General features: G+C 36.7%; 1 protein-coding gene across 1 annotated transcript in view; it reads left to right on the top strand.

Moving 5' to 3' along the window:
* Positions 1 to 257: 257 nt before the first annotated feature.
* fam20cb (FAM20C golgi associated secretory pathway kinase b) overlaps positions 258 to 16,675 on the top strand; it is a 72,190-nt gene continuing 55,772 nt past the window's right edge. Inside the window, exons 1-3 of the mRNA XM_073828399.1 lie at positions 258 to 1,462; positions 1,769 to 1,944; positions 3,341 to 3,419. Coding sequence (XP_073684500.1) covers positions 945 to 1,462; positions 1,769 to 1,944; positions 3,341 to 3,419 — 773 coding nt within the window. The 5' untranslated portion in view covers positions 258 to 944. The remainder of the gene's footprint in view (positions 1,463 to 1,768; positions 1,945 to 3,340; positions 3,420 to 16,675) is intronic.

Here is a 16,675-nt window from a genome sequence, read left to right as displayed (position 1 = left end):
ATTTGTCAACTGCTCCATGTGAAATGGAGAAATTTTCCACCAAAATAGGTGGTAGAGTGGTTAGGGCGTGCGTGTTAAGTACATCTTAAAAAGTCATTTCAGACAATAATGGGTAGTAGTGTGTGTTCAGACGCCCTCTTCTTGCACAATTTGACGCTACAGGAAGAAGCGAGCCTGAGCTGTCTGTCCTGCTGTTTTCAAGCTCAGCCAATCCTCTATGTGCGAGGGGCTTGAGCATCATGATATTTAACACACCCACCCTGAACATCCGACAGAGGTATTTCCTCAAGCGCCTGTCAATGGGCAAGCATCACCATCACATGAGCTGGATGTTCAGCAAGAAACGTTGAAACTTTCTCCACAGATCACATTTGTCGACGGAAGGAGGTGCGATGCCACACTTTCTCGAAACCTGCCAGGGCTGCCATGCGTCTCATCGCTTTCAACGACTGAACAGCCTAGATTTGTACCGGATAAGAAGAGCGAATGAACTTGTGCAGCTGTGAAAGAGATCTCCTGCGTTGCATGAATAGCGACAGATGTGAGATGGACCGCGGCGGCATCGCGAACACGCACTTTTGTGGATCATTTATCTGACGAGGCTTGACTTAATTATATTTCGCAAATATCTACAGCTATTAAACGTTCAAATAGACTGTGAGTGATTGTGTCGGAGATTGTTCTCGCGTCTGCACGGGAGGAATTTAATCGCAAGCGCACGTAAATAACTGGATTATTGTTTCGCATGGATGTGGACGAGGCGCTTTGCTAAATAAATCCTCCTTTTTGTCCTTAAACTGGCAAATGAAAACGAAAACGTTCCATGTGTTCTTCTCATAAAATTGGGAGCCCGTGTTTTATGTACTATTGGCGATGTAGTGCGCTTGCTCACTTTTATCCCTGCCATTCCAAACAAGTCTTTTCTCGAACAGGAGACCCTAAAGATGATCCTCTTTAGAAAATTCCGCGTCTTGATTCTGATGGTGTTTCTTATAGCCTGCTCTATGCACATTATGATAGACTTGTTACCGAAGCTGGAGAGACGGAGCAGTAGCGCGTGCTCGTGCTCACACACACCCAGCGAAGAGCCGCAGAACTGGGCTAAGGTTCGAGCCAAGCCGGGATCAGAGTCCGGCTGGCCTAATAAACACACACTCAGAATACTTCAAGACTTCAGCAACGAGCCGAACTCAAACCTGTCCTCTCACTCGCTGGAAAAGATCTCCGCTGTGGAGAGATCCGAGGCTTTGAAAAGATTTGAGCAGTTGACAGGTGACGAGAAGAGGCACGCAACACGGGACTCTACCTTGAAGAACGCAGTTCTCAAGGGTTCGAGGCTCTCTGCGCTGTTTGAGCATCCTTTCTACACCAGGCCGTTGCCTCCTTTAACTGACGAAGACACTTTATTCAATGTCAACACTGATATAAGATTTGACCCTAAAGCTGCAGAGAACCCAGAGTGGTAGGTTGAGAACGTTTTTTTCATTCTGTCACACATATAAGCACCTGCAAGACTCCTAAATGTTTACAAATTGTTTTTTTCCCTCAAATAATATTGATTATGTGTAAAAAAAAGAAAAAGAAAAAGTGTTAATATTTATTACAAGCATTATTATCAGTTATTTTATTATTGTTATCATGCATTTGTTTATGAGAATGTAAATAAAACACCTCATGGGGTTCAGAACAACATATGAGTCATCTCTAGAATGGCTTATGAAAAATAGCACAACATTCGTTGCATTTGGGACGTGTTGTCTTTCCGTAGGAATGGGGAAGGTAAAGACGGGGATTATGCTCCTACGGGCGAGATGTCCTCAGACTCCTACCCAAACTGGCTCCGCTTCCACATTGGGATCAACCGATATGAGCTTTACTCCAGGCACAACCCGGTCATAGATGCAATGCTGAAGGATCTAGTGTCGCAGAGAATTACCAGTGTTGGTAAGACAGTATTTAAGATTGCACATTTGTGATTTTGTGACTGTTATGATGCTTGATTTGAGTCCAGCAGCATCATCGTTTAGTGCTGCTCTTCCTAACAGATTTAAATAGATTCGCTGAATAAAGTTTCTCCAAGATAATGGCTAGACTCTTCCTGCACTCTGGCTGCGGATGCATCAATAAAAATTGGACTGAGATTCACTGGTAGTGGATTCCAGCAGGGTAAATGAATGAGAAGAGCGTGCAATTTAGACTTAATCAAACGCCATGCTGTGGAAAAGTACCTCCTGCCAAGCATGCATATCGTCAAGTAGACTTGTGCTTGATGGGCTGCATTTATGTGAAGCCCCAAGGTCAATATCTTAACTTATTACACGGCTCTCCTGAATACTCGATCCTGATTGGACTATCACTGTATTCTGTGGTCAAAATATTTTTGTATAATAACCACTAAATTGTATTTTTTAAAAGTGCCCCTGACAACCAAAATCCCTCACATCAACCTGAGCACTTTGTCATCTCAGATGATAAAATAATTCCTCAAATCAATATTTAATGTTCTTTTATTTACTTATTTACTAAGTATCAAGCATGCATATCGTCAAGTAGACTTGTGCTTGATGGGCTGCATTTATGTGAAGCCCCAAGGTCAATATCTCAACTTATTACACGGCTCTCCTGAATACTCAGTCCTGATTGGACTATCGCTGTATTCTGTGGTCAGAATATTTTTGTATAATGACCACTAAATTGTATTTTTTAAGCAACCAAAATCCCTCATATCAACCTGAGCACCTAAACGAATTCCTCAAATCAATATTTATGTTCTTTTATTCACTAAGTAGCAATGTAATAAGTGAGATGATGTACAGTAACCCAGTCATTATCATGAAATAAACTCATGAAATAAAAATTTAGCATGATCCAAGACCCCTCTGGGTTTGATTTGTATTGACCGGTTGACTGTACATTTTATTTCTCCTTTCTAAGGACTCGAAGAAAGTTGCATGTTAATCTGCGGTGATAGTGATCTTTAAAAAACTGGTATTGCAAAGCAAGCCTCTTAAGTGACTCGAGGCGGTGTCTCCTTGTTTTCCTTCATCTGTTTGTGATTGCCTGCATATTCATTACAACAAGCTTTTTTTTTTTTTTTTAAAAAAGGTCTTATCAGCTTCCCTAAAAGGACAGTGTGTCTGTCCAAAATAGTTTTTTTTAAACTATTTATAATCAATTAGAAGACTAGAACCATCTGCAATGATGAAAAAAAGAATTTTCTTTATTGGATTTTCCCATTGTTTTTGTTACTTGCATAATGAGTCTTATCTTAAATGGTTGAAAAAGGCTCAAGTTATTTCCCTGATATGAAAGTTAAGCGTTACTCTTATTTTCTCTGTAGCAATGAAATCTGGAGGCACGCAGCTGAAGCTCATCATGACATTCCAGAACTATGGCCAGGCGCTCTTCAAGCCCATGAAGTAAGTGATACAGTAATAGGAAAATGATGATGCAGTTGTTAATTTTCCCATGGTTGAATATTATGATTGTGTGAACATCTATAATCTCGGCATCAGTGATTTTTAGATCTTTATTGCGTACTGCTTCTGTATTCCAGGTTTAGAATATGATTGTCTTATGGGAATTTTTCCTGTTCTGTATAGTTGTCTATACCCTGTTATTAAATCTTCTGATGGACACCATTGTGTGGTGCTTTTAGCTCAGCTGCTCAATTCTATTTGGGTACGTCTGTTATTATAATCGTGTGATAATATGCTCGGATCAGAGCTATTGAAAAAGGATTTATAGTCGTCGGCGTAGTGATCCACAATGGACGGATCATATCCCATTTGAAATGTAGGTTACAAAGGGAGGGAGGTTGTTTTTATGGATTTGACAACCCCTCAGCGCAAATAATAGTTGCCTCCCTGTAATTTTCCGGATCTATAAATGGCAGCAAGTAAATCTTTGGTGTCATTGTCAGATTCAGAGCAGCAGCCCCTCCATCTGCATGCGCCTTAACTATTGGTTTCACAGACACTGCTTATGCTTTCTGTGGCAGATTAGTATTTAATGTCTTAGTGGTCTCATTGCTCTCATTGAGATTCACTCTGTTTCCTCAGTGGTTTTTCATAGCACTGGCTAAAGAGTAATGTATACAGGATGTGGGCCTTGGTGACTGAATCATTACTAATGTGCCGGTCGACCGTATGTCCTGCCAGCTGAGTGCCTTTATTGGCCATGAAGCTGGTGTTCAGACTGCAGACATCCTGTATTCATAAAGACACGGTTTAGCATCGACAGACTTTATTATGAGATGCTCTTCCATGTGTGTGCATGAAATCGAAGAGTTGATCGATACCCTTGAATGAATGTATAACGTCCATGCGGTTTTTCTGTATTCTAATAATGTTTCCAGAATTAGGGAAGCCAATATATGAGGAGCATAAATGTGTCCCAGAGCTTCAGAGATGCTCTTGGTTTGTTCTTGGGGTGTATTTAAGGAGAGATGAGAACAATGGGTCTTTGGTGACAAGAAGCTGATAAATGTTATTAGAGAGAGGAGGTCTGAGCCCAGCCTGTTCCTGCTATAATTAGCACAGACCAACAAAGACACACTCATTTCTTCCAGCCACAAGCGAAACACTTCACCCCCATCTTGCTTTTGAGATCATCTTTTCTCTTGTGTTCTCCTTTTTCACTGATAGTTTGAAACCCAGGACTGGCTCGACCTTCCTTGAGGACAGGATCTCATACGTTTGCCAGCCAGCACATTGCTAACATAATCAAAGTCACAATGAAACTTCAAACGTCTTTACTTATCTCTGCCTTTGCTTGTAATTACATTTTGTAAATATTGTTTTTCCAAACTGATTTGTCTACGTGCTTTCCATGCCTTCACTGAGGAGTCAGGCAAGGACGTGTTCTTGCAACATGTGTGGTTTAGCAGAACAAGTTTCTTTCGTTTGATTCATGCCTGCGTGCTCAAATATGCCACACACTCAGACCTTCCTTTATTACTGTACAGCCTGAGGAAATTGCCTAATCAGCTTTAATTCTCTTAATCATATTAGCTGAGAAATAAAAGGCAATTCTATCGTCATTCACTTACCTTCATGTCGTTCCAAGCCTGTATTATTCCCTTTCATCCGTGCAGCACAAAAGTAGATGTGTAGAAGAATGCTCTTGCTGTTCTTTTTCACACAATGAAAGCGAATTTTGACCAGGGCTATTAAACTTCAGAAATAAGAGAAAAACACCCATAGTTACCAATTGGTTTCATTGTATGGAAAAGAGCAGCCTCAACCATGCCCAACATTTCTATTTTTTAACTACAGAATGAAGAAAGATGTTCATGTCTTTCTTTCTTCAGTTGCAAAGAAATTAAGTTTTTTGAGAAAAAACATTCCAGGATTTTTCTCCATATAGTGGACTTCAATGGTTAAAAATGGTCAAGAATGCAGTTTCAGTGCAGCTTCAAAGGGCTCTACACGATCCCAGCTGAGAAATAAGGTCTTATCTAGAAAAACGATACAAAATTACAATTTATATACTTTTTAACATCAAATGCTCATCTTGTCTAGCTCTGTGATGCATATGCGTACTCTATGCACTCTGGTTCAGTACAGTTAGGGTAGGTCGAAAAACCCATCTCATTTTCTCCTCCAACTTCAAAATCATCCTACATCGCTGCAGAAGATCAAACACCCTTTACAAAAAAAAGGTTAAAACAGCGATTTTGAAGTTGTAGAAGAACATGAGATGGGAGCTTTTCGACATACCCTAACTGTCTTGAACCTGAGTCCGCATGCGCATCACAAAGCTAGACAAGATGAGCACTTGTGGTTAAAAGTGTATAATTTTGTAATATTATCGTTTCACTAGATAAGACCATTATTCCTCAGCTGGGATTGTTTAGAGCCCTTTGAAGCTGCATTGAAACTGCATTTTTAACCTTCAATCTGTTGAGATTAAAGGTTAGGCTCACGCAGAGCTAGACAAGACAAGCATTTGAGGTTAAAAAGTATATAAATTGTCAGTTTTTTTAGAGCCCTCTAAAGCTGCATTTAAACTGCATTTTGGAAGTTCAAACTCAGGGGCACCATAGAAGTCCATTATATGGAGAAGAAAACCTTGAAGTTTTCATCAAAAAACTTAATTTCTTTGCGACTGAAGAAAGAAAGGTCTTAATATCTTAGATGACATGGGGTAAGTAAATTATTATTCAGTTTTTATTCTAGAAGTGCAGTAATCCTTTAAATGTTTCACTTATTCATTACGTTTTTGGCAGAGTAACAGTGGGCTGTTAGATAATTCACTATATATATGAGCAATTTGACTGCTTGCAGGTAAGAATTCTTACGTGGTTTGTCAGCTTAAGCATCTGCTTACGCAGAAGTGCTTCGGCTATTTAACAGAATTAATGAAACTCGGTTATGAATGGATGCGTGAGTGGATTAGTGGGTGGACAGATCAGAAGGGATGATAGTTTTAAGAACTTCCACACTATGGCTCCTCAAGGTTTAATAAAGAAAAGATACAAGAACTCAATGTAGGAGAGGCGAGCTCTTCTAAATGCATCATTGCTCAAGCACTATTTAAAGATAAAGGAGATTTCAATAGTAAACAGACGTGTCTTAAAGGTTGCTCTGTGAGGCATGAAATGCTCCAAAATGGATCTTCCTCTGTCCTGAGACATAGAGGAAAAGGGTCAGCAACACAATTGTTCTCATCTGCTTCTGTTGTTTCAAATGTCCTTGTAAATATCACACGATAAACATACTCTAACACAGACTTTGAGCAGTGGTTCCAAACTGGTTTTGCTTTGAGACCCAGATTGTCCATTGATCAAGTGTTATTTTAGGTACCATAATTGAGTATTATTAAAAAGTTAGCAGAAATATCTTTAAAAACTTACAAGTGAACTAATTTTTACTTAGTGTAGTTTTGGCTTTTTGGGGCCTATTTACTGTATTTATTTTGTTAGCCTAACTGTGTTTAATTATATTGTTATGCTGTTTTAATATAGTTTGTTTTTTTCCCCTGTTGTCCACATCCACCAGTTGAGAAATACTGGAAGAACATCTCTCATACCTGCATGACTGTGCGTTTCAGAGAGATTGAATGAAATAAATCAGATGAATGAGTGTTTGCCTGTTACCTCTCACTCATGAAACCTCCATTAGTGATGATCCACCATGTAGCTGACTACAGCTTTGCTTCCTCAGAAACACTGACATGCTTCATCCATAATTAGCTCCTCCCTGGTCACACTAGACGGGATTTTTGGACAAACATGCTGTCATTGATTAAACTAATCTGATGAGTCATTCTGGTGCTGCTCGCTTAGCTGTTTGACAGATGAGAGATGCTAATGCAAAATTTGTACTGGAGGTATGAATTTCACCTCAGACAGTATAAGGAGAAAGAGATGTTACTAGAGCCAGCTTTTTGATAGTTGTTTACTCTAGAGCATCTGTGTGCTTTATAGCTGAATACATTGTTTTATTACAGTATACTAAACTTTTATGGTTAATATAGTTAATAATACACTACCAGTCAAAAGTTTTTGAACAGTTAGATTTTTAATGTTTTTAAAAAGGTCTCTTCTGCTCACTAAGCATACATTTAATTGATTCCGAGTACAGCAAAATCAGTACAATTTTGAAATATTTTTACAATTTAAAATAACTGTTTTCTATTTGAATATATTTTAAAATGTAATTTATTTCTGTCATTTCAATACTGAATTTTTAGCATTGTTACTCCAGTCACATAATCCTTCAGAAATCATTCTAATATTCTGATTTGCTGCTCAAAAAACAGCTGAGCTTTTTTTGATGAATAGAAAGTTCAGAAGAACAGCATTTATCTGAAATAGAAATCTTTTTATAACATTATAAATGTCTTTATCATCACTTTTGATTAATTTAAAGCATCCTTGCTAAATAAAAGTATTAATTAATATAATTTCCCGCCCCCCCACCCAAGAAACAGTTATACTGACTCCAAGCTTTTGAATATAGTGCATAATATTACAAAAACTTTTTATTTCAAATAAATTCTGATCTTTGGATTTTTCTATTAATCAAAGAATCCTGATCGATAATAATAATAATTATATTAAATATTTCTTGAACGGCAAATCAGCATATTAGAATCATTTCTGAAGGATCATGTGACACTGAAGACTGAAGTAATGATGCTGGAAATGTAGCTTTGATCACAGAAATAAATTAGATTTTAAAATATATTGAAATAGAAAGCAGTTATTTTAAATAGTAAAAATATTTCACAATATTACTGCTTTTGAAAAAAAAATCTTTAAAAAAACATATTTTAACTGGTAGTGTATATGTAATATAATCATATATAATTATTTGTGACTGACAGTTACTTAATTTAATAAATTGAAATTATTTAATATATATATGGAAATATATCCGTTAAAATAAAGGAGAATTTATTTATTTTCCATTTCCATATGCTAAAAATGTTTCTTGTCACTTTGAATTTAATTATACATTACATGAATCACAAAAATTGCTATTTATTTTCAATTCAAAATCAGAAAATTCCAAAAAGAGAGTTCAATTTTTTTAAAAAGTGGCGTTGTTTACATCACTGGATATTACTGTCTATCTTTTAACAAAGTTAGCCAATATTAAATGTTTATTTGTGTGCATCTTACCTCACATTCACGCCATTAAAACTGTAGCATCACGCTAGAATTCACACTAAAACTTGGCTTCTGTGCATAGTAAAGTCGGCCTTTTTATTTTTTTTATTTGATTGACCATCTCAATCATTCTGACATTAATGAGCACTGTTAGACCACTGAAGCAAACCAAAAAATTAACTTTTAAAACTTTTTGTCATCCTAACAACAAACAGAGTGGTGCATAATGATGTCCATATGTTACTGTAAAGTGATCTTGACAAACACTTCTTAAAGACTTCATTCTTTTCAATTTCAAGTAGACAGCTGTAGATATAATACACGTATTATATGAAAAACAGTTATGAAGGGATGTTACCGAGAAGGCTGCCGACTTGTTTTAAAGGGAATTTGATTCCGCTCAGGAGAAAAAATTATAAAAGCCCAGTGGGTATCTGAAGTAAACATCAATCTAAAGGCTTTTATTTCTTAATGCCTTACTGGAATAAATCCAAAAAAAGTATGAAAATAGCTCCCAGCCACCTACCTAAGAAGTCTTATGTTGTGCAAACTTTGGGAACTTTTTTAAGTGTTTGCTGGAACATTAACTAGGGCTAGACTGGCACTGAAAATAGCCTCTCTCAACTCAAAGCAAATAATCCACCACTAAATGTATCACTTATGCATATAATACAAACTACAGTCTGCTGTACTTTCTAGTTTGTATTGATTTTGTACTGTGTGTGAAATGTTTACACTGAAAAGGCAGTGCAATTAAATTACACAATAAATGAAAAAATCTATAAAGCTGAAGTGTGTAATTTTTTATGTTCAAATGCTTTATTCTATCCCAGTTTTATATAAACAAGTACATTGTGGGCTGAATTCTTGCAAATGTTAACACTGTGGTCCTGAGCACCCTTAACACAGCCATGGGCTTAGTCAGTGAGTTTGACCAGTAGCAGATTGGACAGAGTGACTCCAACTGTCAATCTGGTAAAGACCCGGTGCCATTAACATGTCTTTATGCATTTAGTTTATGCCATTTAGTAGCCACAGGATCTTGCTGAAGGCATCTTAGTTATTCATGTGGTTTATACTGATGCTAGATTCACAGGCACAGAACTATGTGCTTCAGGGGTGTCTGTCATAATTTATTACTGTCTGAATGCTCCGAGGTTTTGTGTATCCACAAGGTTAATGATATCCACCCTCACAGTATAGTTTCCACAGATCTGATCCTATCCAAGATATGTCTTTCATGACAGTCTTTTAAAGTACAGGCCACATAATCGATTTGATCAATATTAACATCTTATGATAATTGATACTTCAACATTGGCATCATTTAGTGGATCTCTAAAGATTATAAAGCCACTGTGTGTTCGAAAGGATGTTTTAGTTTTAACTTAATTGTCAAGAACCATGTAAGATTTGAAACTTAGCATTGAGGCATAGCCCAAAACAAAGAATAAAATAAATGTAATGGCATACATTGTTGTTGTTTTGCAGTCTAAGTGGTCTCAAATGTATTTTTTTTGTTTTGAGTTATGTCTAATGGCTAAGTGTACATTGTAAAATAATAACAATATTAAAGGAGAAGTTCACTTCCAAAACAAAAATGTACAGATAATTTGCCTACTCCCTTGTCATCCAAGAAGTTCATGGCTTTCTTCAGTTGTAAAGAAATTATGTTTTTTGGGGAAAACATTTCAGGATTTCTCTCTATATAGTGGACTTCTATGGTGCCCGTGAGTTTGAATTTCCAAAATACAGTTTAAATTAGGGATGGGACGATACACCTACCTCCCGTTTCAATACTATCACGATACTTGGGTGCCGATACGATATGTACGATATGTATGTAACTTCAATGTTACAAGTATTGCGATTCAATATTGCTATTAGGGCTGGGACGATACGCTAGTCTGCCCATTCAAATGTTCAACAATGGGGGTAGAAAAAAATACTTTCTGAAATAAAATAAAGTGCTATGTAATTTTGCAAACCATTTTAGTTCAATTTTAAACAAATTTTACTTAGTTTACCACAAAGTAGACCTATATTTTGGTCATCCCATTAAAAACAACATTCAAATTGGATCATTTTAGAGCTTTAAAGTGCTGGAAATAGTTATGTTAAATGCTGTAAAGTCATTAAAAAGGTGCTTGAATATCTCTCTCAAAGGTTGTACAAACCCTAAAATTAATAATGTATTATTATTTCCAGTGATTCTTACTGGATCTTGCAGCAACCATTTTCAATGTGCGGCGAATTCAAACACTTCTTACTGGATCTCGCAGCACTGTGCAGCAACAGTGCCACAAAATCAACTGGGCTCTCGAGTAAAGTTGTTTTGAGCTAGGACAAGCTTGTTTGCTATGCAGTCCAAGCTGTTAAACGGTCAGTGCTGCGGTCAGTATAGTTTTGTTTTTTGTTTCGTTTGTCGTTAGATGTTTCTCATATGCAACATAAATGGCAGCGCTTATGAGTTGAACAACGCAGTAGTCGCGCCAGTGTGACCACTCACAAAAATTAGTCCCGCCGGCAGAAAAAAAGGTCGCAAACGTCTGGAGCCCTGAGAGAGCAGATGGCTCTGCATGCTTTCAAATCGCTCTCGCAGTACTTTGATGTTATAGTTTGATGTTATTCATCGATTTTTAAATTCTTAAAAAGAACTAGGAGAAAAAATTGATTCAACTATCTATTTTTTCTCCTAGTTTAAATGCAGCTTCAAATGGCTCTAAATGATCCCAGTTGAGAAAGAAGGGTCTTATCTAGCGAAACTATCGGTTATTTTCTAAAAAAAAAGACCATTTATATACTTTTTAACCTCAAATGCTCTTCTTGTCTAGCTCTGCGTGTACTCTGTGTATCCCGTGCAAGACGGTTATGGTAGGCCATTTCATTTTCTCCTCCAACTTCAAAATCGCCCTACATCGCTGAAGAAGTACCAACCAAGTGTTTACAAAGTGAACATCTAAACACCCTTAATTTGGAAGTTGGAGGAGAAAATAAGATGGGAGTTTTTTGACATACCCTAACTGTCTTGAACCGGAATACACAAAGTACACGCAGAGCTCGACAAGACGAGCGTTTAAGGTTAAAAAGTATATAAATTGTAATTCTTCTCTGAAAATAACCAATCATTTTACTAGATAAGACCCTTCCTTCTGGGCTAAGATCGTTTAGAGCTCCTTGAAGCTGCATTTAAACTGCATTTTGGAGGTTCAAACTCGCAGGCACCATAGAAGTCCACTATATGGAGAGAAATCCTGAAATGTTTTCCTCAAAAAACATAATTTCTTTAGGACTGAAGAAAGAAAGACATGGACATCTTGGATGACAAGGGGGTGAGTAAATTATCTGTACATTTTTGTTCTGGAAGTGAACTTCTCCTTTAAAAATACTAATACTATTTGTAAAGCGTGTTATTTATTTTGTTGTTTTGGTCTAAGGATTTTGAAATGCATTTTTATAATTAACAATTTAGTTTTTCAGTTGGCTGTTTTTTTAAAATATCAGTTAATCTCTGTTATTTAGTGTTTGTTGGTGTACTTCTAAAAGCAGAGGAGCATATATAAGTGGCAACCAAGAGCACAACAGCACAAACAGATCTATTTTATAACCTGTAGTTACTGTCAGTCGAGCACCTCAGGGAATAATTAGCTGATAATGAGGCACAAGGTAAAATACTGTGTTCACAGTTGTTAAAATTCTTGATTGTCACTCTTAATTATAACAGCACAGGCGCTACATGCATGATTTTATCTCTTCTCAGTAGGACAAACTCTCTAATTGGCCCTGAATGTCCCAGAGTATCTGAAACATAATGCTGAATTTAAGAGATAATTGGGGGACAACAGAATGCACACAACTGGGTGACAACCAAGTGCACAATACTAACTCTGCGGATCTGCGTAGTTCACTGTAGTGTGCTGCAGCTTATGAACTCAAGCGAAGCTTTGAGGACATCTGTTCTACAGCTTAGCTTTGAATGAGCGCGACTCTGGGATAGTTTTCTGATCTGTGGAGGATGTGGCCCGCTTGGCTGAATGGCCTTGACTTTTCTCTTTACTTTCTTCTCACTTGTGTTGGAGTAACAGTGAGCATGGGTAGACAAAATAAATGATGTAACTGGCCTTGGATTCAAATGCCCACAACTAATCTGTGTTAGCAGGCGGACTCCCTCCCTCTTACCCTGCCTCTGTCGCTTATTCTCTCACATTCTTTATAGTTCTCCTTCTGCCTCTTTCAGGATTACTGCAGATACTTGTTTGTGTTGAGATAAGCGCTTCACTATATCCAGGAAAAGCATAGTGCATTGTACCTCTTAAGCCTCTGCATTGGGAGCTCTCTGCTCCTCTTCGTAGACTTTCATAGTGAAAGATCAAGAGCGAAGAGAATAGCTTCGTCAGGTCATTCCTGCTGTGCAGTACATTTTTATGCCCCCCATCATGTGTCTTAATATATTGGAACTCACAGTTTGGACTGAAGGACTGAATTCATATTAGTTTATTTTCATTTATCACAGTATCACGGTTAAGTGAACATGGGCTGAATTTTTATTCATTTCACCACTTTGCTTTGAGCGAATGCCAGATGTCCCCAGGTACACTCGCGTCTGATATGAAAAATGTACAGTTTATTAGAAATGCTGATTCAGTTTTTAGAAAAAAAAAAAAATTCTATATAGAATATATATTCTAGGATACAACCTTTTCTTTATAGAATATCTTACAAGATTTTTTGAGTCTCTTATGCTCGCCTAGGCTTATTTGTGTGATCAAAAAATCAGTAAAAATAGTAATATTATAAAATACTATTACAATTTAAAATAACTTTTCTTTTTAAAGTATTTTTTCAAATGAAATTTATTCCTGTGATGGCAAAGCTGAATTTTCAGCTGGCATTATTTCAGTATTTAATGTCACATCCTTCAGAAATTATTCTAATATGTGACCCTGGATCACAAAACCAGTCATATGGGTCAATTTTTTGAAATTGAGATTTATACATCATCTGAAAGCTGTCACAATCAGGCGGGGTTGAGGAGTGGAGATGGAGGAGAACCGGAGTAAATGAAAATACATAAGTTTATTAAATAAAACACTGATTATAATAACAAACAAAAACCTGGAGCATTAAACGGGAACATGTAACATCACAAACGGAAGTAACTTAATCATTGACCGACAAACAGGGTGTGCAAACACAGACTCTTAAATACACTGAAAAACAAGGCGTGGTCACAAACAAGCTAACAAGATGACGAGGGGGAAATACAAATATGGGCAAGACTGAACTAACACAGACAAAACTAGAAGGGGGGAGAAAAGGACTAAACCATAACAACTAGAAACAGAGGGGGAAAAACACTAGGAAAGACAGAACAGGACAAAACACAGACATAATCCTGACAAAGCTAAATAAATAAGCTTCCCATTGATGAATTGTTTGTTAAGATAGGACAATATTTGGCATATTTGGAATATTTGAATCTGAATCTGGAATCAAGGGTGCAAAAAATATATATATATTGAAAAAATCGTCTTTAAAGTTGTCCAAATTAAGTACTTAGCAATGCATATTAGTAATAAAAAGTTTTTATATATTTACTGTAGGAAATTTACAAAATATCTTAATGGAACATGATCTTTACTTAATATCCTAATGATTTTTGGCATAAAAGTTGATAATTTTGACCCATACAATGTATTTTTGACTATTAATACAAATATACCTGTGCTGCTTAAGACTGGTTTTGTGGTCCAGGGTCACATATCCTGATTTGGTGCTCGAAAAACATTTCATATTATTATTATCAAATTGGAAAACAGCAGATTTCAAAAAGAACTTGACACTAGCTATGTTTCCATCTAAAGTTGCGAATTTAACTGATGCATAAAATTTTAATATCACATAAAGTGTTCAAAGAGAACAAAAACATCAGTTTCTGATAAACTGGCACTAAATATTATTAAGAAAAGCAGGAGAAGCAACTTGATATAATAATTCACAAACATAACTATTAGCTATGGATTTTAAAAATGATAATGTACTGTTGGTTTCTCATTCAGTCTTGTTTGATTAAATCACACAATATCAAACTGATATAATATTAGCATTTAAAAAAAAAACAGTTAAAAAACTGACCAAAAAGAAGTTGACACTAGCTATGTTTCCATCTAAAGTTGCGAATGTAACTGATGCGCAAAATTTTAATATCACATAAAACGTTCAAAGAGAACAAAATGTCACTTTCTGATAAACTGGCACTAAATATTGCTAAGAAAAGCAGGAGAAGCCACTTAATGTAATACTTTTCATATATAATTACTTTCGACTCAGAGAAAGCAGACAAAACACAAGAAATGCAGTCATTGCTTTCAGAGGTGGATGCTTGCTGTTTGGGAACGCAGTCGTGTAAGACTTTGGCTCAATCAGACAAACGACCATAACAACATTTCAGATGCTATGCAGTGAAAACAGTCTGCTGGTTAGTCAAGTTATGCTGTGTTTTTTTTTATTTTTTATTTGCAGTTTCCATCACTCATTTCTGATGCAATACGTCAAAAAGCGCATTAAAAACAAGGTGGTGGAAACATAGCTACTGTCGTGTAAGCTAGGTCTCAGTCTCTCACTGAGCAATGGCTAACTTTAGCTGTTAATTTCCATCTTGTTAGGTTCCATTCTGTTAATTTGATTGCCAGGTCAAAATGAATTGAAGTGTAAGTGGCTGAGCTTTACCAGAGCATGTTTTTTGAATGTCTGCTATACCCTTTTTTAGAAATACCTCCTTAAAACTCAAATATATTACATTTCAGAAGTCAAAGAAATTGAACGGTACTGCATAACATGACCTAACAATGAATTAACATCTGTTAAAACTGAAGGAGTGACAACTGTCTGCGTTTTAACCCAAGGCGTAATTCTAATGGGCTGTTAGACAGGGAGATGTAGGCTAATGACTGAACAGCAGTAGAGCAAAACAGCTTGCAGGAACTCATTGATCTGTTTACTCAGGATTGCAGAAATAGGCAATAGACCTGAGAAAACATGTGACCCCATTTGTGGTACAGCATATGCAAATATGAGCTTTGGAATCTCATTTTTGGTTGATGCACGTGGTTTTGTGTCTAATCTCAAATCATGCAAAACAGTGTGCAACCATTATATTTGGGTATTAGAATAATGCTGCTGCTCGGTTGAAGGATTCAGAGAAAATGGCTTTGTCGTGCGGAGGAGAATTTACGCTTAGACACACCTTCACAAAGGCCAACACCCAAAAAGTCTCAAAGTTCTCCATAATCCCTGTCTCCACAAGCACAGTGCCTTCTAAAAAGCAGTCTAACCAACACACATTATATAAGCCTAATGAATCATACTGAGAGTAAGATGTACTGTATGAAGTTCTTTGGGTTAGAAAGTCAATGAAAATTCACACTACAAGCTTATATCTCAAACCAACACTTTTCTGTATCTTTGCATATATATATATAGAGAGAGAGAGAGGGAGATGCAGGATATTTCTCTATTGTCTACCCTTCCTCTATAATCTATATAGCCTGTAATCTACTCGCTCTTCAGAAAGGCAGTACGCCACGTACTACACTCTAAACAGTGGGACTGCTGAGGATTTCAGAGCTTGCAGCCTAGCAAATGTGTTTTTGTGTTTTTTTTTTCTTTCTTTCTTTCCCCTGTCTTTTGTGTCTATGCTCAGGGAATTATGAAGGGAACTTCTACATAGCTGGAAAATATGAACTCTTCAAACCAAGCCAGCATCAAAACTGTAGTTAATCCAAGCTTTCTCTCACAAACCTTTTTTTTTCACCCTCTATAAAAGCATCTCAGACTGTTCCTATAAATGTTTAACGATTTCGATTCTGGCACTGCTTTCCGCAGTGTGGCCGATATGTTTCCCATTGTGCTACGGCCTGGCCAGCTACTGGATTCCATGTTCTCACCACATGGTCAATAGCATGTGATTTAAATTGAATTTAAGGGTATTTTGACCCTTTGACCAAAGCTATATTTCACTGTGTTAGATCTCAGAACAGAAGCCTTTGTCTTTTTTAG

Source organism: Garra rufa, chromosome 22 (assembly GCF_049309525.1).
Source record: "Garra rufa chromosome 22, GarRuf1.0, whole genome shotgun sequence".
NCBI classification, from domain to species: domain Eukaryota; kingdom Metazoa; phylum Chordata; class Actinopteri; order Cypriniformes; family Cyprinidae; genus Garra; species Garra rufa.
Note: the sequence above shows the minus strand (reverse complement) of the source record. Positions and strands in the feature narration are given on the sequence as shown.